Raw genomic sequence first — 25259 nt, 5'->3', positions numbered from 1 at the left:
GTGGGACAGCTTAAGCACTCAGTCACAGAGGTAACCTGATAGAGAGACTCGGGCAGAGTCTCTGGGAATACTGGTTATAGGACGTGACTGGTGGTGCTGCCTAGCAGGGGGATCTGTTGAGATCTGTGCTAGAGCGGGGAGAGAAACCATAAAAAAGGACAGTCTGGACTGGTGGAGTCCCTGGTGTTGCCTAGTGACAGGCAGTAACCACGAGCAGGTAGGAATCTGACAGGGAGAGCCAGGGAAGGGCGTCACATGCATATATAACAATTTCAAATAAATTCAGATATCATCTGGGATAAATATCTCCACATAGGAGGCTTGTTGAAAGCTGAAAGTCTTTCACAGGCACTGAACAGGTAACAAAGACACCTCCCTGATATGTAATTGGAGGAAGAATCAAAGGGTGGATACCACCATACTAAGAGCCCTGTTCTGACTCTCTGTGATGCAGATCTCCTGATATCTGCAGAATGCAGTGATCAGCTAGCTGTATAAGAGGTGAAATTATCTTTGGGACGTTCCTGAGTCTCTGGGATTACCACCTCCTGATTTCCAAAAGCCTGGATTAGGAAATCCCCAGGAAATCCACCTCAGCCTGGGTCAGTTATGCCTTCTGAACCATACCATCTTTTCCCCAAAAGGTGACCACTGGTGTAATGTCTGTAAAACTGGTATTGGTATAGGTCCAGAATGGGACCTTAGTTTGGTAGCCCTCTTGACCAAGCTGACAGGTAGGATTTTTGAATCAACCAAACTATTACATACAAAATGTTAAATATGATAAATGAATAAATTGTTATTGTCCCTACCCTACCTATTTATTCTACACCACCAATCCTCCACCAAAACTCACAGTGAAATCCTCCCCCAAAACCCACAGCCCTTCTAACTAGACATTCTCTTCTCGATTCCTAATCCTATCTCAAGTCTATAGGACAGGGGGAGTGCGACCCTGTTCTTACTTGATCTCTCAGAGGCTTTTGATAACATTGACCATGGTATCCTTCTGGGCCGACATGGTGAGATGGGTATCGGAGGAACTGTTTTACAGTGGTTCTGATCCTATCTCCAATGTTGTTCTCAGAGAATAGCATTGGGTGACTGCCTTTTGGCCCCCTGGCAGCTGTGCTGTGGGGTGCTGCAGGGCACCATCTTGTCCCCCATGCTGTTTAACATCTATATGAAGCCCTTGGGAGCAGTCATCAGGAGATTTGGGGTGAGATGACAGCAGTATGCTGATGATACCCAGCTTTATTTCTCAGTAATATCTGAATCTGGAGAGGCCGTGCAAGCCCTGGACTGCTGCCTGGACTTGGTGGTGGACTGGATGAGGGCCAATAAACTGAGTCTGAATCCTAGCAAGACAGAGGTGTTGTGGGTTGGTTGGCTCCCGAGTTTGGATAATTGGTCAGTTGCCTGCTTTGGATGGGGTCGTACTCCATCTGAAAGAGCAGGTTTGTAGTCTGGGGGTGCTCCTGGATCCATCTTTGTCACTAGAGGTCCAGGTGACCTCAGTGACTAGGAGTGCCTTTTACCAGCTTTGGCTTGTAAGACAGCTGCGGCCATTTCTGGACTGGGATAGCCTGACCACTGTTGTCCATGCACTGGTAACCTCCAGGCTGTATTACTGTAATGCACTCTATGTGGGGCTACCCTTGAGGTTGGTCGGGAAGTTGCAGCTGGTGCAAAATGCGGCATCTAGACTGCTCACTGGGGCAGTGTATCGTCAACATGTCACCCCACTGCTGAAAGAATTGCACTGGCTGCCCATTTGCTACTGGGCCAAGTTCAAGGTTCTAGTTTTAGTGTACAAAGCCCTATACAGCATAGGATCAGGATACTTGAAAGACTGGCTTATCCCTTATATACCCAATTGATCACTGCGCTCTGCAGGTAAGGGCATCCTGCAGACACCATCTTATCAGGAGGACCATTCTGCACAACGTGGTTAACAAACCTTTAGTGTGATGGCACCTACCCTGTGGAATTCCCTCCCTTTGAATAGTAGACAAGCACCATCTCTGTTATGTTTTCGGCACCTGTTGAAGACCTTCCTCTTTCAACACGCCTTTTAAATTGAGACCTTATCCCAGTCTGCATCTGTGTTGGAATTGCTTTTTAATATGTTCTTAAATCTTCTTTTTAAAAATGCTTTTAATCTTAGACGATGTTTTGAAAGCTTTTTTTAAGATATGTTTTTAAGGATGTTTTGTTTTAGTGTGTTTTAATGTTTGTTTTTATGATGTTTTAAAGTTTTTGGTGCTTTTGTTTGCCGGCCTGGGCTCCTGCCGGGAGGAAGGGCGAGATATAAAAAATAATAATAAAAAATAATATAGACCCCACAGCCAGGATGGTCAAGTTATTTTCGCACCGGGGCAAAAAAACTCACAAGCTCTGCTCCTCCGTCTCTTTTAGATTACAAAAATGCAACAATAATGAATCAAATAGCCAACAATGCCCGCCCTGCTCTTTCAAAACAGCCATCATCCGCAGCCGGCTTCCTGCCTTGAACTCTAGCTGCTGCTATTACTTAACGAAGCAGGAAGTCAATTCCATATCCTGGGGAGGATCAGAAAAATGAAGCCGCGCCCCGTTCAACAACAACATAACCATCCTTCTGTGCCATCTTGTGGCGACTGCAGAGCTGCTGGCTTTCCATTTTCTTCGGTTGGATTGCTTGGTTCCCGGACACTAATCTTGCTTGAAAGGCAGTTTTCCCACCCGAGGCGACGAGAATAGACGGGCCCCTCATGGAAGCCAGTGCAACCTCTGTTGCTGCGCGCCACCTTTGAGCCAAAGACCCAAGAAGTGCCTTCAGGGCTGGAAGGAGGACACACGTGAGGCAAAAGTGAGTTGCTCTTTTGATTTCTATTTCATTTTGAATTTCAAGCGGATCACCAGATAGGCTCAGTGGTGTTTTAAATGGGGTCGCGTTTTCTGATCGATCAGGGCTGCCAACTCCCCCCCCCCGCAAGGTTCTTGTGCCTTTAACTTGACGACTGTATGACAGGAGCAACTTCAGCAGGCAAAGCTTCTCTTTCACTGTAGGCCGAAACTAAAGCCCCACCTTGCTTTACAAGGCTATATTAAAGGCACAGAAGCGCTAGATATGGGTGTTAACTTTTTGCAGGACGAAAGGTATGAAAAGGTCCTTTTCCCCCGCTAGTGCTTGCATTTCTATCTATTTGGATCAGGCTGTAGCACAGGGATGGGGAACTTGTGGCCTTCCCGATGTTATTGAACTACAACTCCCATCATTTCTAGTTTTGTATCTGAGCTTGTCCCCGCAATCATTCCTAGGTAAGCTGTGTGACTTTGTGCAAAATTTGACAGAGAGAGAGTGAGAGCAGGAAAGACTGGGGGGTATCTTCTGCTCAGTCTGTGTGTCTCTTTATGTTGCTACCTCTGTGAGATATATTTCAGAAATGTATGTGTGATGCTGATAGAATTTTAAATAAATGATGTTTTAAAATTTTCACATTTCATGATTTCACATTGCCTTCACCAGGAAATCAGGAATATTTGAGTCTCCTAAAAACAGACTGTAGCATAAGCTTATTCAAGGTTGTTCCCAGGAACTTTGAATAGCTATGTGAAAATTAGATTGTTTTTAAAATGTTTGTTTTGATTTGCAGTTTAGTTGTTTGTTGCCCTAGGCGCCTTTGGGAGGAAGGGAGTGATCAAAATCTAATAAATAAGGTTTTTCTGTAACTGAAATTTGGCACTTGCACTCCGGAAGGGCCATAGCTCAGCGGCAGAGCATCTGCCTTGCATGTAGAAGGTCCAAGGTTCAGTCCTCCATATCTCCAGGTGAGGCTGGGAGAGACTGTGACATTCCCACCTTTGGCTGCACCTGTCAGGTTCCCACCTGCTTGTGGCTACTGCCTTTCACAAGGCACCACCTCAGGACACCACCAGTCAGATCATTGTTTTTATTTTTTTCTCACTCTGCTCTAGCACAGATCTCTCAAGATCCCACTGCTAGGCAGCACCACCAGCCACTCCCTGTAAACAATACTGCTAGAGACTTCGCCTTAGTCTCCCTATGGCTTGTTACTTTGTGTCTGGGTGCCCTTGCTGTCCACAACCCCCCTGTATCTTTGTCTATAAAGCATACAATCCTGGGTTGGTCTGGATACTTGACATTGTTACAATATCTCCCTTCACCGCTGCCACCATATGATAGTTTCCCTTCAGCCTTGGTAATTACCCTGCCCTCCCTTCTGGTCTGTATATCCCCAGCCAAGGATCAGGCTTTTGGTAAACCAATAAAAGTATTTATTTGATAACACTAGGAAATAACAAAATTACTTTAGGAATGTTTAACAAGCATATGGTTTCCTATAGTGTCACTCTTATGTTTCCAGTTATATATATTCTGGCCAAATATCAGCCTAATAGAATCCAAACCTCCCTCAGAACTCTGACAACTCAATCCCAACTGCCTCCCACTTCAATTCCTTTCCAATCACTCTCCTCTCAACTTCCCCCAACCAACCTCTCAACTCAACTGTCATCCTCTCATTTATACCGTCAGCCATTCAAACCCTCAGCCAATCATCATCCAACATTCTCCCACATTCTAGCCCATGTACTCCCCCCTCTTACTCAATTCACTTACCATATATCCCTATATAAACCCGCACTTACCATATTTACAGTTTTTAACATATAAGGACATCACAGAGACTTCTGCCTTAAACCTGGGAGAGCTGCTGCCAGTCAGTGTAGAAAATACTGAGCTAGATGGACCAATGGTCTGACTCAGTATAAGGCAGCTTCCTGTGTTCGATATTGATTTCTAAGGTGTTTCTGTGAGTACACATACATGATGAAGTTACATGAGAATATATTATCTAGGGACAATCTCATGAGAGGCAATTTTGGACATTACTTCCAGTGCAAATCTTTGCATGGGTACTTGGAAATAAGTTACAATTTGTACTCCACCTGTAGTGGTTGTATTGGGTTGGGACCTGGGGTGACCAGGGTTCAAATCCCTGCTCAGCCATGAAGCTCACTGGGTGACCTTGGGTCAGTCACTGTCTCTCAGCCTCACCTACCTCACAGGGTTGTTGTGAGGATAAAATGGGGAGGGGAGAACCATATTGGTATGCTACCTTGAGCTTCTTGGAGGAAAGGTGGGATATAAATGTGATAAATAAATAAATACTCCATTCTGCAACAGGCTGCTCTCAACTGATTTAAAAGACAAGAAGGTGGTGCCTCTTTTGGCTAAAGATAAATTAGAAAAAAACTGGGTTGACTGATGCTATAATAGGACAAAATGTTATCTTAGCATCTGTGGTATGTGAATTTGCCATCTGTGTGCTGGATGGAGCCTTTTGCATAAAGATGCATGCATTTATATCCATATGCACTGGAAACGAGATGCATCCACAACTCTCTTACTCACCTCTACATGGTACTTGGGAGTTAGTTCCACTGAACGCTGTGGGATTTGCTTCTGAATCGATATAGAAGCTTTCATAGTATCATAGAGTTGGAAGGGTCCTATAAGGCCATTGAGTCCAAACCCCTGCTCAGTGCAAGAATCCAAGTTAAATGTATAGCATTGAAGAAATATATAACGTTACAGTCAAATCAAATATTTTATTGCGGTCAAAGACCCATACAGAGAATATAAAATACAAATGTAAAATAGTACAGTGGATAAAATGAAATAAATCTGAGTAAAATAGGACAAGAGGATAAAAGCTGTAGTAGTGGTTTCAAGAAAGAGATTTTGACCGTTTGAGTTGGGCTGCATAAATAAATTTAGCAACAGATCTCGTTTGGGACCTGTTTGAGCCATTCAAGAGACAAAGTAGCAAACACTGAGGAGATTTATTAGGATACTTTTTTGTAATTGGAATAATATGTTTATAATGCTTGTGTGAGTATAATGGGCAAACAAAAAGGACGTGTGAGAGGGTTTCCAGATCACCCGCCTTGCAAGGGCAAAAGCGTTCGTCGTAGGCTATTCCCTGGTATCTCCCTTCCAATAGTGCTGAGGTTAGACAATTAAATCTAGCCTTAGCAAATGCGTGTCGGTATTTGGGAACTGTTAAGAAATCCAGATATGGGGCGTGGTTCAGAGGGTCAAAGCTCAGCTTGTGGTGCAGGGGTGAGCAGGTTTTAGATGCTGCCGCAATTGAGCTTTGGAGATCTATGTCTTTAAGTGTGTTTCGGATGGTATGCCTGACCATTGTTGGGTCTAGGGAGGATAAGTGTTCTGTAGAGAAGCCTAACCTAGGGAGTTTAGCATGGAAGGTTTTCATCCACGTGGAAAGATAAGAGTCTTTTCAAAGGGATGTTAAATAACCAGATGGACAGTTGTAAGAAAGTTTGGTCCAATAATTGAACGCAAGAGACCATGCTTGGCATTCAATCGAAGATAGGCCTACTTCTAACCTTAGAGCAGCATTCGGGACACATCTTGGCACACCAAAGATTTGACGCAGAAAGTTTGTGAGTACTGATTCTATAGAGGAATTATAGGCAGAAATCCAAAGGGGGGCACCGTACAGTAGTTGGGGAATGATCTTAGTTCTAAAGACCTGAATAGCCGCAGGAATAAACTGCCCTCCTTTGGTGTAAAAGTAGCGCAGAATATTCTTCGCTGTGGAGCGGGCAGTCATAACCGCCGCACGAATGTGTGGAGCCCAGGAGAGGGAGGAATTAAACATGATGCCAAGGTATTTATAACACGTAACTTGATCAATTAGGTGGCCATTAATTGTCCATTCAGAAACTGTAGATCGTTTTGTAAAGGCCACAGTTTTAGTTTTGGAAAAATTTATAGTTAGGTGGTTATCTGTGGAGTATGTCATAAAAATTCCCAGCAGGCGTTTAAGGCCCACTTTAGAGAATGATAAAAGAGCTGCGTCATCTGCATATAGCAGGATGGGGCATCTATGTTCACTGACTTTGGGCGCGTGGAGGTTTGGGGAAAGACACCTTATTCCCAGATCATTCAAGAAAAGATTGAAGAGTAGGGGAGCGAGGACACAGCCTTGCCTAACCCCTTTCGTTATGGAAGTTGGTCGAGGTCCCCATCGAGTTGGTCAGGCCCCCATTGCGTCCACAACAGACACGAAGTGAGGTATTCTGATGCAAGTTGTAGATTAGAAGAAGCAATCTTTTCTCGATTGATGTTTTTGCCACTTTAGCCCATAGTTTGTCCCTAGGGATGGAATCAAAGGCAGATTTTAAATCCACAAAAGCGACGAATAGGCCATTCCCCAACCGATTCCTGTATTTGTCTGCCAGATGATTTAAAAGTGTTAGGTCCAAACTTAACATGCGAGGCGTCTCTGTCTCCTCAACTCGCGTTCACCCGGGAGGGGTGCGGAGAAGTGAGCAATTTACCCCACTATCAGAGATCAAGCACACAAGACACAATTCCTTTGCAAAGGGGAACCCAATACTTACTAGCCCAAAAGGCAGGTCAGCGTGGGAACCCGTTTATTTGATAGGTCAGAGAATATATAGATTTTACCCCGAAAAATGGGGTAGAAGCGTCATGAACTACAAAGAAACATTTGATTGTCATCATAACTGAAAAACATGTACCCGAGTTGAAGGGTTGCAGAGGGAGAACATAAGTAGAAACATCAAAACATCTTTCAGAATATGGGTATGCGTATTTCACATGTACTTGAGATAAGCGTTCTATGAAAGAAAAAAGAAATGCTGAGCTGGAGTCCTTAGCGGTTAACCAGGCGCTTCTTGAATGACGACAAATTAATATTGCTAAACTTGCATGTAGGAGATTGTGGGGTGACAGGAGAACTTTAACAGTTTTGTACATGTTATGTTTTGCAACTATAAGCGAAGCAATAAGCTTCAATGTGAAACAAGAGTAAACGGGAAGAGTGGGGAGGGGAAGTTTCCAGCTTAAACCGGCTTTATTCTTTGAGCCACTGGAATGCCAAAAGGGTTGTGTCATAGGGAAATAAACCGACATCTTAGGCTCAAGTCAAGTTAAGGCCACCTTGGTGCTGCTCCTTAATATCTCCCGTGTCATTCAAAACGAGATGCAAGGCATAGCTATGATGTTAAATGCACATTTGAATTTATAACCTAACAAAAGTATACAGTGGTCTAGGGCGGAGCTTCCACTCCTAAATCCTGCCTGTTCCCAACCCAAGATGTTTTCCTCCTCTGGCCAATTTTCCTTTCAGGTAACTGGCGTAAAGTTTTCCTATTACTGAGAGAAGGCTAATTGGTCTGTAGTTAGTGGGATCATCTCTTGGACCTTTTTTGTAGACAGGAATAACTATAGCTTCACGCCAGGCCTCGGGAAAATGGCCAGTATTATTTATGAAAGTAAATAAATTAGCCAATATGGGAGCCCACCAGTCTTGATGACTCTTCAAAAGCTCAGGGGGTAGATTGTCACAGCCCGGGGCCTCTAATGTTACAGTGATATTTATAGTTACATTATTTCCAGAGGACAAGCTGTGTTGCAGCACAAGCAATTAAAAGGACTGTGGCACTTTAAAGATTAGCACATGAATTATGGCATAAGCTTTCTGGACTGTAAAGTCTACTTCATCTACTTCATCAGATATGTGAAGTGTAATCCTAAACCGAGGGATGGGATTCTAAGCAGAGATGTTAGAGAGAAATAATCTACTTTGGCAGTTATGCTAAGGATTAAATAAATGCAAAATTGTTTTAGTAACTATGCACAAAACTATATTGATAACACTAACATCTTGGCATTGGTAAGCTAAGTAACACCTGTAGTGTGATAAAAACCCATTATCTCAATTCAAGCCACAGGTGATAGATCTGAACTTTCTCATAAGTTGCAATTCAACAGTTTCATGTTGGAGTCTCCCTATGAGTTTCTTTGTACAAGAATAGCTATTGGTTAAGGTCTGCAACAGAATGTCCTGGGAAGCTGAAATATTTTTCCATTGGTTTTTCAGCATTGTCCTTTCTGTCTGCAAATTTTTATTTATTTATTTATAAAAGTATTTCTATTCCGCCATATCATAAAATGTCACCATTAAAACGTCATAAAGATAATCATTAAAGTGACTGGCTAATTTAAAAAAAAAGTTGCAAAGCCCTATCAGCATAAAAAAGTCTTCAAGAGACAAGACACTTGAAAGAAAAATGAGATTGCCTGCCAAATCTCTGCTGGAATATTGTTGCACAGCATGGGACTGATGACACTAAATTTGTGTCCATTTATTATTTTGTCTTCTGTAAAATGCAGAAGGGCATTGCTGGCAGATGATATATCACACTCGAAGATGAGCAGGTGAATGACTAATCCACAAAAGCATATTACCATAATAAACTGCTGCGCACATACCATATATTTAGAGCTCATGCCTTCCTCCCAAAGAATCCTGGGAGCTGTTATTTGTTAAGGGTACTGAGGATTGTAGCTCTGTGAGGGGTAAACTATAGTGCCCAGAATTCTTTAGGGGAAATAATATGGTTTTAATGTGCATTAAATATATGGGATGCACACATGTGTACAATTGCAGCAATGCACAAAATAAAAAAGGCACCCTCCTTTTGATACGATAAGATGATAGTGATTTATCCAATGGCAAACTGGTGCTGTAAAACGGGGATAGATAAATGTGCACTAAGTTTCTCTGGAAATGAAACCATCTGTTTTTTGTTTAAAAAAGCATCTGATGTAATCATTCACTTTGTGACCTTGCTTATTTTTAACCAACAACCTTGTATCTGACATAGCTCAGGAATTCTAAGAAACCCAACAAATCAGTGCAGTTTTCAAAGGTTCAGTCTATCATCTTGATTCAAAATGGCATCCATTTGTAACATGGATGAAAACCTGCTCCTTGATCTCAGGAACCATCATGTAAAATTTGGTTACTATATCAAATTCTAGATCAAGAAGTTCTCAAAATGTACAGTAGATGTGTGTATGGAATTTCTTTGGTTCTCTTTGTTGTTATTAAAGAAACATGTTGAAAGTTTTACAGCAACAATTAGGGTTGTTTTCAACTGTGGTTTTGTTTTAGCAGAAAGTGTTTCCATCATTTGGGGCACCATCCTACCTAGAAATGTAAGTCCCCTGCCCCATCCCCCAAGCTGTTCCTGAGGGTTGGGAAACCCTCCGGAATGTAATGGGATATAGCACAAGAAAGATGCATTAAGTAGGAGGGAATTGGTAAAAGCTGGATATCCAACATGCACAAGCAGAAGTGCTTTTTGCTAAGTCAGAGCCACCATTGGATATAACCCATGGCTGAAGAAGAAGGAAAAGAAGAAAAAAATCTAGTTCTTAAGTTTTATTTATTTCTTACCATTTATATCCCACCTTTCATCCAAGAAGCTTAAGGTGGTGTACATAGTTCTCCCCTCCCCATTGTATCCTCACAACAACCCTGTGAGGTAGGTTAGGTTGAGAGACAGTGACTGGCTCAGTGTCACTCACTGAGCTTCATGGCTGAATGGGCATTCAAACCTTGGTCACTCAGGTCATAGTCCAATACCTTAACCATTAGGTCTCTGAGAGAGGGATCATATAGTAATAGTAATAAGATATTTCCTTGAAAATGGATGCAGTTGTCACAATCCAATAAATGTGACAGAAGATACAGACTGCTGTATTGCACTGATATGAGCTGCTGTCCTCTTACAGAGCTGAGGGCTGAACAAAGCAGGAGGACTATCCATCTATTCCATCCATAAGATCTGATGGGTGATGCATCCTGATATGTATTCCTATGTACTTTGTTCTTTGGTTCTGTGATAGAACAGAGTTTAACTCAGTCCCTCATCTATTGTAACTTGTTTTAACCAAGATGTGCCTTCAGTGTCTTATACTTTGATGTTTGTTTATTTATTTATTTATTTATATTCCGCCGTTCCTCCCAGCAGGAGCCCAGCATGTTGAATGGATATCCAGCAATTTCATTTATGCTGATATATATATATATCTATATTTCTGTTTTCTGTTTCTGCAATGATGGCTAAGATTACCTAGAATGCATTTTATTAGTTGTAGTGTGCAAGATATGAATAAATAGTGTACGTTATGAAGACTGTTCTGCTGTCTGAAGTCTGACTCCCAAATAGAAAAGTTCTGGTACCTCCCAAGACTCATGAATTCTTCAGTAGGGTCTCCTCTATTCTCTGCCTGCTGGATGACTGCTGTTGACAACCTGTGAGTTTAGGTGACCTAACATTTGACATACAAGGACTCTATGTAGACACAGAGAAAGGGAGAAAGCAAGAAACCTTGACCGTATGCATTCACTGGCAAGGAGGTAGTCTTGCCAGTAACAGATGGTGCCCGAACAGAGACCAGATGGGACAGCAGCAATAGTGCCCTGAAGAGGAAATTTGATAAACTGCAGCAAATTGAATTTTCTCTATATTGGGCTAAAGTGTTGACAGAAATTTAGAACCCACGGAAAAAACTTGAGTGACCTCAACCATAGAGTTGGGAAACAGGGAGAGTAGATATAGATACCCCTGTACCTCAAGGCACGACAAATCTTGAGAAGACACACTTTAATCATGGCACAGCCATTTGCTGAAAGAGATAGCTTTCTGGCTGCTTTTGGAGATGTGAATGGAAGAGAACCCATGGATGGAGAATACATAATCTTTGAGATGACAAATGATAACTGGATAGACATGCAGATGCAGATGAAGCCCAAGGATGGAGGTATGCATACAATCATGAATTTGTGAGAATATATGTGCGTATTAGAGCCAGAGAAGCAAGAGTGGCAGCTTGGTTGGGAGCCATACCACAGTGTCCGCCTGGAGTAACAGAGTATGGACCAGTGGCTTGTAAGAGCAACAGATTTTGTGGGCTGATGAGGGTAGGTGTTACACCCCATTGACACCAAAAAAATTGAGGAATAACCTATAGGAACAATTTGGTACAAGACTATAAGATCCTGAGAAGACAATATTTGTTGCTAAGGCAATGTAGCATATTTAAGGAAATGTTGAAAGGAGAAGCTGTGATGTTAGCAGTGAAGACAACCATACCCAATGACTGCACGAGAATATGTGTGCCGAAGAAAGTGGCTGAAGAAGAGGATGCACAAAGGATGCACAGAAATTCTGAAACCTTGCTGAAGCTAGAGGAAGCAGGAGCTCCAATGAAGAACAAGAAGAAGATGTGTGAGAGTGTCATCAGATGAAAGCCTTAGTGAACGTACCACCATATTATCCTGAATTTTGTTAGCGAAGAGCCGCTTGGGAAGCAAAAGGACAAGTAGTAAGTGCCACTACCCCACAACAAGGAAGAGGATGAGGAAAAGGAAAAGGATGCAGCTCCATCACCACACTGTCAACCACAACCGAACCAAGCTTACAAAGTCAAACCACAGTAGCAAAAGCTGTGTATAGCATACACATAGCACGCCCAGATGAAGAGGGTGAAGAAGGCACAGAAGTCAAAGATGAACAGTGCTCCTGAAGAAAGTCCAAGGACTGACCTAATATGAAATCAAGCTCTGTTAACACATTCCAAGTGGTCCTTCCTAAAAGAATAATTGTAAGTGAATGAAGAGGCACAAAAATGCCCTACCACAACCATTGAATGTCTGAAGTCAACCAACTAGCAATAGAATTTGCTACATTAATTAAGCCATGATTAAAAGTGATGTAATTTCCAGGGTACTCTATATAAGAAAACATACCAGAAGCACCAGTACCCGGTACAGCCAGAGTTGAAAGCCTAAAATGATATATAAGAACCATAGAGAATCCTGCATCATCATCAATGGCAAGTAAACCCCTGTGTAAGGAAGATATTAATGAAATGTTAATATATTTTAATTGGTTATAATAATTCTCTCATAAAATAATATCCACTACCTTTGGGTGCATAAGATTGTAACTGACCTGGTGCCTAGTGATTGTCACCAAGTTTTCTAACCTATCTCATTGTGGTATGATTTCTGAAACTCCCTGGTGGATTCAGTAATTGCAGCTTGCTGTGGCATTCCTATGTGCAAGGAGTGACATAGAAAAACTATGGGGTTAATACTAATACTTGCTATGCTGGCCGCTGCTGGGTTCCTAAAGCGACTTCTAAAGCCTAAAAAGAGTGCTTGGGAGCATAAAAGTATGATTTCTATGTTTGTATGTTAAGTAAGTATTTATAAGTGAATATCAAAATTTAACAAGCAATTCTATGCCCTGTTAGCATATAGAGCAGAGCCAGCTCTATAAAACTGGCTGCAGAGGTCTAATCTAGAGAAAGAGAGCCTCCTTGAAGAGAATCACCAAAGTGTTCAAGAACAGATGGTCCACAACAAGCCATATTTGAAAGATATGGTACCTACTGTTATGATGTAAAGCAGTATGAATTAGATAGAGTAACTAAGTAAGTCTCAAGAATATAAAAAGTAAGCCTCCAGTCTTGGAAAAAGCCAGCAGAGAGAATCAATTCAAGGTGTATGATATTCCAGGAGCAGCTTTTCTGAAGAAGATGAATCAACAACCCCCAACACAGATGGAAGCAGTGAAGACACCAGATGTTAGCGTCCAATGTGTTATGTTCAGCCCACCAGAAGAAGTGATGATGATGATGTAATTGACTAAGAATCAATACCTATACGTATTTCAGTTTTATATGTCAATGATTTCACCAAGTGGGGGTGTAATGGGGAAGTCCATATAATAGTTTAAAATATGCATATATACTGTGCTGAAATCATTTAAATATGCTTAGATTTGCTTGAAGATGCTTAAGAATTATTGAAATAGTTTATAAAGTCTGCTGTCTGCATAAAAGCCAAACAGAAAAACAGGAATAGTATGTATTCCTTAGTACTCTGGCTCTGTGATATGACTTGGAGTTTAACTCAGTCCTTCAACTATTGTACCTTGTTTTAACTACGATGTGCCTTCAGAGTCTTATACTTTGATGTTGAATGGATATCCAGCAATTTCTTTTATGCTGATATATATTTCTATGTTTCTGTTTTCTCTTTCTGCAATGATGGGTAAGACCGCCTAGAATGCATTTTATTACTTGTAGTGTGCAAGATATGAATAAATAGCATATATTATAAAGACTGTTCTGCTGTCTGACTCCCAAGCAGAAAATTTCTGGCACCTCCCACAACTCAAGAATTCTTCAGTAGGGTCTCCTCTATTCTCTGCCTACTGGATGACTGCTGTTGATAACCTGTGAGCTTAGGTGACCTAACATTCGACATACAAGGACTCTATGTAGACAACAGAGGAAGGGAGAAAGAAGAACCTTTGACCCTATGCGTGGCAAGGAGGTAGTCTTGCTGGTAACAGAGGGATCATATAGTAATAAAATATTTTCTTGAAAATGGAGGGTGCTGCAGTTTTCCACAATCCAATAAATGTGACAGAAGATACAGGATGCTGTATTGCACTGATATGAGCTGCTGTCTTATGTGTGTTTTATTGGCAATAAGTCCCATTAAACTTAGTTGTGCTTCTGCTTGAGTAAACATGCATAAAATCAATAAGAAAATAAGAAGAGCCCTGCTGGACCAGGCTAGAGGCCCATCTGGTCCAGCATCCTGTCCTCGCAGTGTCCAATCAGATGCCTACAGAAAGCCAGCAAGCTGGACCTGAGGGCAACAGCACTTGTGATTCCCAGCAGCTGGTATGCTGATCCATTGTCTCTGACAATGAAGTAGCTATAGATTGCCTTATACTCCATTGATTTGTCTAATCCCTTTTTAAAGCCATCTGAGTTGGACACCATCACTACATCTCAAAGGAGCAAATGCCATATTTTAACTACAGGGTGTGAGAGAACTTGCTGTTCTAAATCTTCCAACATTCAGATTTCTTTGGGTGGCCTTGAATTCTAGTATTATGAAAAAAGGAAAAAATGTCTCTGTCTCCACTTCCTCCACGCTGTCTCTGCATGACTGACCAGTGCACATATACATGTAGTGGGAGAAAAGCTTGCACACACCCTTGGCAACCAGAACCACTTACTTATACTGAGATAGTTCCGCTTTGCAACTTAACTATGTTTAACGGCATTTTAAAAACACTGTTTGTGAAGGGCGTGTCTGATTCAGAGCACGGAAAAATAGCAGAAGAGAAGGTGCTAAGTTTATATACACTATGGCTTGAAAGAATGTGGAGCTCAAAAAAATTAGTAAGATCATGTGTCATTCCTCCTTAAATTCTGTACCACTGACCACTGGTCCACTTCTGCTTCCAGTTCAAATGCCTTGTCCTTGCCTTCAAAGTCCTCTATCCCTTGTTTGAGGCCCAGCATCAGCATCTGACATGGTTGGACCTGACTACCGACTTTTTCCCCCCCATGATGGGGTTGTGGCAAACACCACCCAACGCTGCAGCCGCCTGCTATTTTCATTTCTTCAGAATATCTCTGGTTCCATCTATGTCAGGGCCCAGACGTATTCTAGGGAGAAAAGAAGATGGTGGGTGGGTGGAGCTGTAGCAGGTGTTTCACTTTGGAAGTGAGAACACTGTGTTAAAATAATAAAGTCTAAGGGACCCCTGCCTGTTGCTGACTTGTAGGCTTCCCAGAAGTTCCATAGGGATGGTACATGGGTATTGGGGGGAGGGGTTCCGAGAGCCCCAGGACCCCCAGGATCCCCTCAAAACTGGACGGCATTCACACCATACATTTATTCCACTTCAAACAGTCACAGCTTCTCCCAAAGAATCCTGGGAAGGGTAGTTTGTGAAGGGTGCTGAGAGTTGTTAAGAGACCCTCTCACAGAACTACAATTTCCAGAATGGTTTAACAGCCAGTCCCTCTTCCCAGAGAAGTCTGGGAACAGGAGTCTCCTAACAACTCTCAGCACCCTTCACAAAGTAACCTTCCCGGGATTTTTTGGGAGAAACCATGACTGTTTGAAGCAGAATAATAGTGGAATAAATGTATGGTGTGAATGGGGCCCTGGTGTTGGCCCTGGACCTCTCCCAATGTTCTCCATCCTGGCATTCTGATTCTTCTCATGACCTTCACAACTCGAAAGCTAACGTCTTGATTCCCTACTGTGGATTTTCTAAAAACATCTGGCTAGCCACCGATGAAACAGGATTCTGTATGAAGTAGACCCTGAATCTGGTCCAGGAGGACTCTTGTATTTTTAATGCTTACCTTTCAGTCACAGTGTTTACTTCATTTTTGTATTTTCTAGTTCTGTGTTTTTCCCCTGCCCTCCTGGCCTGAGCACACATTGTGTACAGTGGTTGTTCTCCTGGGATAGTGGCAGTATATCTTCAGTCCCAGCGTAAGGTGAATATAGAATTGCTGTATCTGTGTCACCTTTAGTTAGGCCCTGAGCATGAGCTGAAAAATGCCTGTTTTTAAAATCCTTTAGGAGTGTGTATCTGTATCTGTTTGAGGCACAGAACACATGCATTGTTTTGTAAAACATGGATTGGCCCAGTTTGCACATCATGTTAAACCATAGTTTAAAACTAGTGTGAGGAACCTTTGGCCCTCCAGATGTTGCTAACTCCCATCAACCCCAGCAAATATGGCCAGTGGCCAGGGATGATGGGAATTGTAGTTCAGCAACATCTGGAGAGCCAAAGGTTCCCCACACCTGGTTTTAATCAAACTATGACTTAACGTAAATGAACAATGTGCTGGTACATTCTGCTCAAAAGTTCCCACAATGCTCCTCCTCCCCTTGGTGGTGTGCCATAGATCAGTGGTTCCCAACCTTTATGAGCACGGGACCCCCTTTATAAGCTGGAAAAAAATTGTGACCCCCCTCCCCCCAGGGAGGCAGGCAGGCTGCCAGGAAGGAAGGGGGAAAGCAGCTTTTCTTTGCAGGCTTGCTTCTTTTTGCTTCACAAAAAGCCCTCTCCTCTCATTCTAAGTAAGGGTGTTGCCAGTAGGAGACGGGAATCAGTGATAGTAATCCCCTCTTCTTCCTGGTAGCTCCACCCTCAGCCTCCTTTGGCATCTGCCATGTATTTTATAGGCAGATGCCTGCCCTTAGTGCGCCTGAAAGATGTTCTGGCGCTTCAGCAAAAGGCCTCCCCTCTTGTTTGGAGCAAGGGGGAGGTGTCATCTGCAGCGGCAGTGGAAAGCAGACAGTGTAGAGGGAGTGAAGACTTTTTAAAAAAAACAATTAATAAATAATTCATTTCTTTACTGTTCACGGCCCCCTCTGGATTACTTCGTGGCCCCCCTGGGGGTCCCGGTCCCCAGGTTGGGAACCACTGCCATAGATGAAACAAGCCATAGTGTCGCATGTCATGTCTTCCTGGGCTCAAAATTTATTTCCGCCATATAAACCATGTTGGTAAGCCAAGAACAAACTTTGGTTCTCGCTTGTGAGATAAACAAACCATGAGCCTGGATTCAGATTACATGACAAGCCAAACTCAGATAATGCAAAAAGCCAAACAATTTTAAAATACTAAAAAAATGATATAAAATGTAAAGGGGCCCTGTTTGGGGGGGAGAGGGGACATCCAACTGGAGTAGGCCCTAATGTTTTCTTTGGCTGCCACCTTTGCTCTTTTCTGTGCAAACCAAACCATTGTCAGACTATGCTTTGGATAAACATGTCTGTAGGCTAGTCAAACGCTTTAATTAAAGTCAAGGTGGATGTTTTCCATACAGAATTTCTATGATAAAGATATCATAGATATATCTTGGGTATAGGATTGGCATCTAGAAATAGATTGTGAGGAAATGATGAGTTGGTCATAAATAAGTCTTGAGTGGGTGGTGTTTAATAACTTTAAAAACATACCTCCCTTATGTATATAGAATCTGGAGCCATTTTGAATTGGAGATTTGCTTTTGCAGGATGACGGTGGGAATTTTTGAAAACTGTGTATTCTTCCTGAAAGTGAAAAAATTAACCGTTCTGGAAAAGAACAGACTGAATAGCTGTATTAAAGAAAATGGCGGGCAGATTAAATTTGTATTAAATCATGAGGTAAGCTTTTAATGTTTCTTTCTGTGGTATAAACAGAGAGGTCAAATTGTGAGTATATATCGAAGAACATAAGCATTGGTCGCTGACAGAGAAAGCAACAAACCTAGGAAAGGGGTGCAGTGTGGGGAGGAATAAAATGGGGAAATGGTTCTATCGGCAAATACAAAGGACGTACCTACTCTCAGGCCATATGTCCAGTGCTAGTCCTACTCAGAGTAGATCCACTGAAATTAATGGGCATGACTAACTTGGGTTCATTAATATTAGTGGGTCTGCTCTGAGTAGGACTAGTATAGGATACAATCCATATACCCTGGTCCTATTCAGATGTATGGAAAAACCATAGTTTGATATACACTGAAATGACATTACAGAAATGAGCCCATAAAAGCCTGAAGTTCACATGCTGTCCATCTCCTTCCCTGCATACTACAAGCCTGAATTATCAATCTTTGCCTGTGGCAAGCCACAGTTTGCCAAGTCATTTGTAAAGGAAAACTATGGTTTGCACTTGCTTAAAACCCAAGATTTGATGGTTCCTCAAGGCTCATTCCCGTAATGCCAAACCAAAGTTTGGTGTTACATCTGAACAGCCCCCCACCAACTCACAAGCAAGTTGTTTTTGGGTGTCCTTGCTGCTACTGTGCTGTGGTCCTGCTGAAACTGCCAAATAAAGATTTTTCTTTAGGATACACAAGAAATGATGTTTCTGTTTCTGCCTCTTACATATGTGAAGTTGGGAAAACAAATGATTTTAAAACAATTATTGCCATAATGAATTAATGTTGTTAATTTTGCATACAAATGATTTTTAAGACAATTGATGCATAATTTACAATTATAAAGCCTAAGGCTGCAATCCTAAACACACTTACTAATAGGGAATAAGTCCCACTGACCACAGTGGGACTTACTTCCAAGTAAACAGACATAGGATTGTGTTGTGAATTCTGTAAAGAACAGACTAGAATAAACATGAAAAGAAAGTGATCTGTCATTCCCTATGTTTGTCAAGTGCAATTAGAGGCCATTGCTGTCTGGCCTCTTAAAACTACTGTAGCTCTTCTAGATCTATTGCTACTTGAAAACACTTTATGCAGTTTATGTTATGGCTGCTGTTGCATTATTGAAGGCTTAGCATCTTGTATTTTTTTGCTCATATATGGCCTTAGGAGGGCGCATACCTGAATGGGGAAGGCCAGGGAGAGGAATCTGAGAGTGCCACTATATTAGCTGGGTTTGGGGCTAAAGAAGGTATGGCAATGGCCTGGGTGGGTAAGGAGGAGAGGTAACAGAAATATCGTGACTGTTACCCCATCTGTGCCATTATCCATCTGTCAAGATTTTAGTCCATCCATCGAGATTCTTTTTTGTGTGTGTTCAGACCCACAGTAAGTTGGTTAGTACAGGGGTTTGCAAACTGTGGTCCATGGACCACCAGAGGTCCACATAGTTCAGTAAGGTGGTCCCTACAGTGTCAGCATTAAATATTCATATGTATTTAAAATTGTATTTTATTGCTTCTTTTATTTCCTACATTGTCTTACAATTTGAATTCTATAAAATTTATTTCTATATAAAAAATAAAAGAAGCAATAAAAATACATATTTAAAAAATATGGCATCTAGCCCAGCACATTACAATTGCTACAACAGGCAGAAAAATCATTTAGTGATCCTCCAAGACGGTCAGCAATTTTCAGGTGGTCCATGGGGAAAAAAGTTTGGGAACCACTGGGTTAATATGTGCAATTCTTCATTTTATAAATTGAATTCTAATTTAATTTTAGTGTACCCATGTAATCAGTGCTGGTGTTGATGCACTCAGTTCTATTCATCTGAAAACCATCCGGAAGTATCAGATGCCCATTGTAGGTGCTGACTTCATATGGAACTCAGTCAAAGAAAGAAGACTTTTACGGACTGGTGACTTTGAGCTCCCGCAATCTTTGACATGCATCCCTGATACAGAAAGTTCTTGTGGACTAGCAGCAGGTAAGGTTCTAGAGTCCTCAACACTCGGAGCCTCCATGCTCTATTATTAATTAATAATTAATTAATTATTGGCTGCCTATTAGCTACCAGGCTAAGTTCAAAGTTCTGGTTTTGGTGTACATAGCCCTATACAGCTTGGGACCAGGATACCTGAAAGATTGTCTTACCCCCTATATACTCCTCCTGCTCCTCCTGCCGGCCTGGGCTCTTACTGTGAGAAAGGGTGGGATATAAATCTAATAAATGAATAATAAAATAAATAAATAATAAATAAAATAATAATAAATAAATATAACCAGTTGATCAGTGCGCTCTGCAGGTGAGGGCCTCCTGCAGATGCCATCTTATCAGGAGGTCCATTCTGCACAACATAGGAAACGGACCTTTAGTGTAGTGGCACCTACCCTTTGGAATTCCCTCCCCTAAAACATTAGACAGGCGCCATCTCTGTAATCGTTTTGGTGCCTACTGAAGACCTTTCTCTTTCAGCAAGCCTTTTAAGTAGAGACCTTATCCCAGTCTGCGTCTGTGTTGGAATTGCTTTTAATATGTTTTTAAAGCTTTTTTTGTTAAAAAAAGATATTTTTAAAGCTTTTTTTTATTAAAATGTTTTGTTTTCATGTTTTTAAGGATGTTGTCATATATATTAAAGTGTATTTTTATGATGTTTTAGAGTGTTTTTAGTGCTTTTGTTTACCATCGTGGGCTCCTTCTGGGAGGAAGGGCAGGATATACTGTAAATTTAATAAGAAATAAATAAAATAAATTATTATTATTATTAGGCTAATATAGAATAAAAGAGAGAGACCAAGAGAAAGTGATGTAATTATTCAATTTGTTTGTAAAAACAATATGGACATCCATTGTGATTAGTGGGAGGCTGGAAGGGAAGGAAGAGGGTTACCCTACTGTTGTAGGATAATTGTGTATATTGGCAGGGGGGAGGGGTACATGACAAGTCACATCCTGTCAAGCCCCAAAAGCTGAAAGGGTCCAAGCACTGGGCTGTGTGCTGATGCCAGGGAAAGGGCTGGCTCCAGGAATGCCGGGCCCCTTAGGCATCAGCTTGCCCTGGGCCCCAGCGTGTGCGCGTTTGCATTTGCGCGTGCAGCCCCCCACCTACCTGTCTGCTGTCTTTTACCGTTGCCCTTAACGAAGATGGCAGCCACGGTTTCCCTAAGGGGATGAAGCCTCCGCCGCCATCTTTGTTGATGGCACACATGCGTGCTACGCGTGCACATCTCTGCCATCAACTAAGATGGCGGCAGGGGCTTCAGTACCTTAGGGAAACTGCAGCCGCTATCTTCGTTAAGGGCAACGGTAAAAGACAGCAGACAGGTAAGTGGGGAGACGTGGGGGGGTGCGGATCACGGAAGGGGAGTGGAGGGGCCCCCTGTAGCTCCAGGGGCTGTTGGGCCAGTGCCCAACCTGGCCGCCCTTTAGAACCAGCCCTGCCAGGGAATATGCCTAGCAGCCAGAGAGCAGTATGCAGTTTGGTTGGCAAAAAAGTGATGCAAAATTATTTAAAGAGCCTGCTTGACTCTTGATTTGTACTGTTGCTAAATGAAAGTATTATTATTAATAATAATATTAATTGTATTTATCAATCGCTTTATACAATAAAAAGTCTTGAAGCAAAATGAAATGGTTATGCATTGTTATGTATGTTTTGCGCATCATGATATTTTATTGAGTTTTGTTACTGATGTGTATTTTTATGGAAACTACTTTGAGATCTATGTGACATAAAGTGGTATATTAGAATTCTCAATAAATAAATAAATAAATAAATAAAATATCCCTAACAGAAAGTCGCCTTTCTCATTCTGAATATCGTTCTTGATTTTGAGCCGTTAATTCGGCCAGATAGGCGACTCATAAATAAACTTTTATTTTATAATTTATTATTATTTGGTTATATATGAGTGCTAACTCAGAAGGGGGCAGGCAGATAGGAGGAAAATAACTATTGTCATAACAATTAGTTTGTGGAGATGACCTTTGGAAGGAGAAGGAGGCTCCTGACAAGAGTGACCATGACGACAGCAAGACGAATGGCAGCAACAACATGGGTGAGCTAAGGTAAACTTCTTGACTTCCTTAGCTTCTCTTTTTTGCTTAAAGAAAAACTAACATTCTCTACTGAGACCTTTGGAGAGGGATTGTAGTTCAGTAGTAGAACAAATGCTCTCCAGGCAGAATGTCCCAAGTTCAATTGTCAGCACCTCTGGTAAAAAGCTGTGATCCTACCCATCCCCACCCCGTGTAGATATGACCCTCCCATTGATGCCAGTGAGAGCTTTCCCATCGAAAGTTGACAGATGGGAGAGATTTTCATCAGGATTGTGGGTGGGGAGGGACAGGTTAAACTTCCTATCCATACGTACTGTGATTCCAATGAAAATTGTGTCCCTTCCTGTCCCCAGATGGCTATTTTTTTTTTAAAGGGCTTTGACATGTTTTCTAGTTGCATATTTAGCCGTCACATCTAGTTTGGCCCTAGCAATAAAAGTAATTGTTTCATTGTTTAATAGCAGCCTCGTACCTAGCATTGCTCAGGAATCCTAAGAAACCAAAAAATCCATGGTTAAAACCAGTGTAGTTTTGAAAGATTCAATCTGCCGTCTTGTTTCAGAATGGCGTCCAGTTGTATCTCCAATTGTTCATTGGGGCTTACTCCCCATTAAGTACAATTAAGGATTTCAGCCTCAACTGCATTCAGTAATAGAGTCTGATTTTTCTTACCAGTTCCAGGTGGTTTTCAAATAATGATGAAAATATTCCTTATTTCCCTGAAGACTTTTTGGTTGCAAAATATGATGTCCTTGAACAGGTAATGACTTATTCTATGTTAATATAAAATTCTAGGGTCATGATAACTTTAAGATGGTATTACTTGCCATTAAATGATTACGTCCTTAGAAAGCAGAGGACAATCTACAGAGGACTGTACCTGTCAGGCTGCTGGGGGTGGGTATGTTTGAATGATACCCAGAGAGGGGACAATTTTCTTCATGTAGAAAGCTAGCATATCTAGGAGAAGGGTCTATACTTAGCTTTCTCTTTGATATAGAAGCCCAGTTCAGATGTAATGGTAAACCATAGTTTATCACTACATAAACAATTACAATTTAGAATTACAGTTCAAGTCACCGCTGACCACTGGCTGTGCTGGCTGAGTTGATGGGCATTAGAATACAATAGCATCTGGAGGGACCTGGGTGAGGAAGGCTCAGTCATAAAAACCAGTTCAGAATTGGCAGGTATCAGTGACGGGGCCTTCTTGGTGATGGCACTGCAATTATGGAAGTCCTTCCCTGGGAAGATCCCCCCACGTGTCTGACTTTAGTGTTCCCTTTGCTGTTTAACATGTCTCACTGGAGCAGAGGTGAAATTATCTAGGGTGTTGGGGGATCTTAGACCCCTTACTATTTTTGGGAACAAGGTCTCAGCAGGGTCCCTATGTCTTCAGCATCCTACAAGCCAATCAGCATGAAAGGGAGTGTGTTAGACACTGAGAAGAGTCTTTTAACATGCTTCCTTATCTTTCCTGCTGATAGGAGCCAATCAGAGTGAAAGGCCATGAGTCAGCCACTGAGAAGATTCTTCTCAGTAGCTAACACTCTCCTCTTTTGCGCTGATTGGCTCCTAGGGACTGCTGTTGTGGGAGAACACATTAACAAGGATCTCAACCCAGCAGCAAAAGAAAAAAATGAGGAATGTCTCTATAACTGTCATGAAGGGACCCTGCACTTCTGAATTTGCCACTACATTACTGCACAGGAGTGTCCAAGATTCTGAGGTGCGCAGCAGCCCTGTCTGCATGTCTATCTCCTTGCCCAAAACCTATCTACCCATTTTTGGGGGTTGACATTGATCTACAGGCTTTATTCAGCTTCTGATCTCTATTGGCCTGCTGGCCTCTTTTTACAACTGTCTGAATGAATGGGAACAAGTAGCTGATTAAAGCATTCTCCTGCATTTGCAGCAAGACCAGTAGCACAATATAGCCTAACAGCCATTGTGCCACAAACCTCAGTATACCTACAGTACACACCTGCATAGGAGATCTGAATAGGTTCCCTCTCTTCCAAATTTAGAAGTGCTCTGAAAATCATTTTAGAACAGACATTTGGTGCACGATTTTACTGCTGTTTTACAGTGCAATCCTAACCATGTCTACTTAGAATTAAGTTCTATTGAATTCATTGGGTCGTATCCCAAGTAAGGGGTTTTTGGATTGTAGCCTTAATCATATATTGCTGTTTTAATACTGCTGATTGTGTTAAATTGTGTGTCTGTATATAATTTACTGATTGATTGTCAAGAATACAATGTATATAAAGAAACAAGAATTAAACTGGCACACCCTTCCTCCCAATTCCTCCCCCATTCCCGTTCCTTGAGTGTCTACATTCCTTGTCGCCTGCATTAAGGTAAGTAAATCTTTGTAATTGTTTTGGTTAATATGGCAGAGAAGTGGAATGAAAAATTAATTGAATAAATGAAATGGAAACACAAAATGGAAGTACTTTTAAACACCATTCCTTCTCCCCCACCTCCCAGATTACAGCACCTGGTGGGTATGTTGTCGTTGAACTTCAGTGTTCTCAGCAGCAATGCGATTATCGTTTCCGCATTAGTGCACACTACAGTCTGTTAGATGGACATGAGGTAGGTTGGGATGGTTGTTATGATCACACATTGGTTCCTTTGGTGTCTTAAATGACCTTATCGGTTGTGTTATGCTTTTGTTTTGTTTTCTGGATTTTCAAAAATTGTACTGATTGTTTTAATTCCTTAAAGGAAACAGCCTTATACAGAGCCAGATCGTTGGTTTAAACAACTCCATATTGTCCACACTGACAGGCAGCAGTTTCAGACAAGGATAATTCCCAGCGCCACCTAAATAAGTCTGGGATTGAGACCTTTTGCATGGAAACCATGTGCTATGCTACTGAGCGATGGAGGTTTGGGGGAACCTCCAGAGCAGATTTGGGGGGGGCGGCATGCAAGAGAAAGAAAGGGAGGGGGAATGTTCAACTGTGCAAGCAGAAGTCATGCAGTCACTTCACTGGATGCAACCATATGTCAGTTTGAGGGTGTTATTGCTCCAATATCTGCTGCACTCTTGGTGGTGATAGGCACTTTGAATTCTCTGCTTCCATTATTTATTTTATTTATTTATTTATTTAATTACATTTTTAGACCGCCCTATAGCAAGAAGCTCTCAGGGCGGTGTACAACAAATAAAACCACATTAAAATATGAGCAAGTGTGAAAAATATGGTACAATTATAAAAACATTAAACAAGATAGAAATATGAAATAGAGTTACCATTGAGTTTAAAATTAAAATCC

The 25259-nt window shown here is 41.7% G+C and overlaps 1 protein-coding gene across 3 annotated transcripts in view; it reads left to right on the top strand.

Moving 5' to 3' along the window:
* Window positions 1–2559: 2559 nt before the first annotated feature.
* The window catches only part of PARP4 (poly(ADP-ribose) polymerase family member 4), a 118376-nt gene continuing 95676 nt past the window's right edge, over window positions 2560–25259 (top strand). For 2 of the 3 annotated variants that reach the window (XM_061628611.1, XM_061628609.1), the window contains exons 1-6: window positions 2560–2851; window positions 17771–17903; window positions 19694–19898; window positions 21884–21980; window positions 22647–22731; window positions 24465–24572. In XM_061628611.1, the coding sequence (XP_061484595.1) occupies window positions 17772–17903; window positions 19694–19898; window positions 21884–21980; window positions 22647–22731; window positions 24465–24572 (627 nt within the window). In that variant the 5' untranslated portion in view covers window positions 2560–2851; window position 17771. The remainder of the gene's footprint in view (window positions 2852–17770; window positions 17904–19693; window positions 19899–21883; window positions 21981–22646; window positions 22732–24464; window positions 24573–25259) is intronic. The other variant, XM_061628610.1, reaches the window with a different exon arrangement.

The sequence above is a fragment of the Rhineura floridana genome, chromosome 5 (assembly GCF_030035675.1).
Source record: "Rhineura floridana isolate rRhiFlo1 chromosome 5, rRhiFlo1.hap2, whole genome shotgun sequence".
NCBI lineage: Eukaryota > Metazoa > Chordata > Lepidosauria > Squamata > Rhineuridae > Rhineura > Rhineura floridana.
This window is presented reverse-complemented; position numbering and strand designations above follow the sequence as displayed.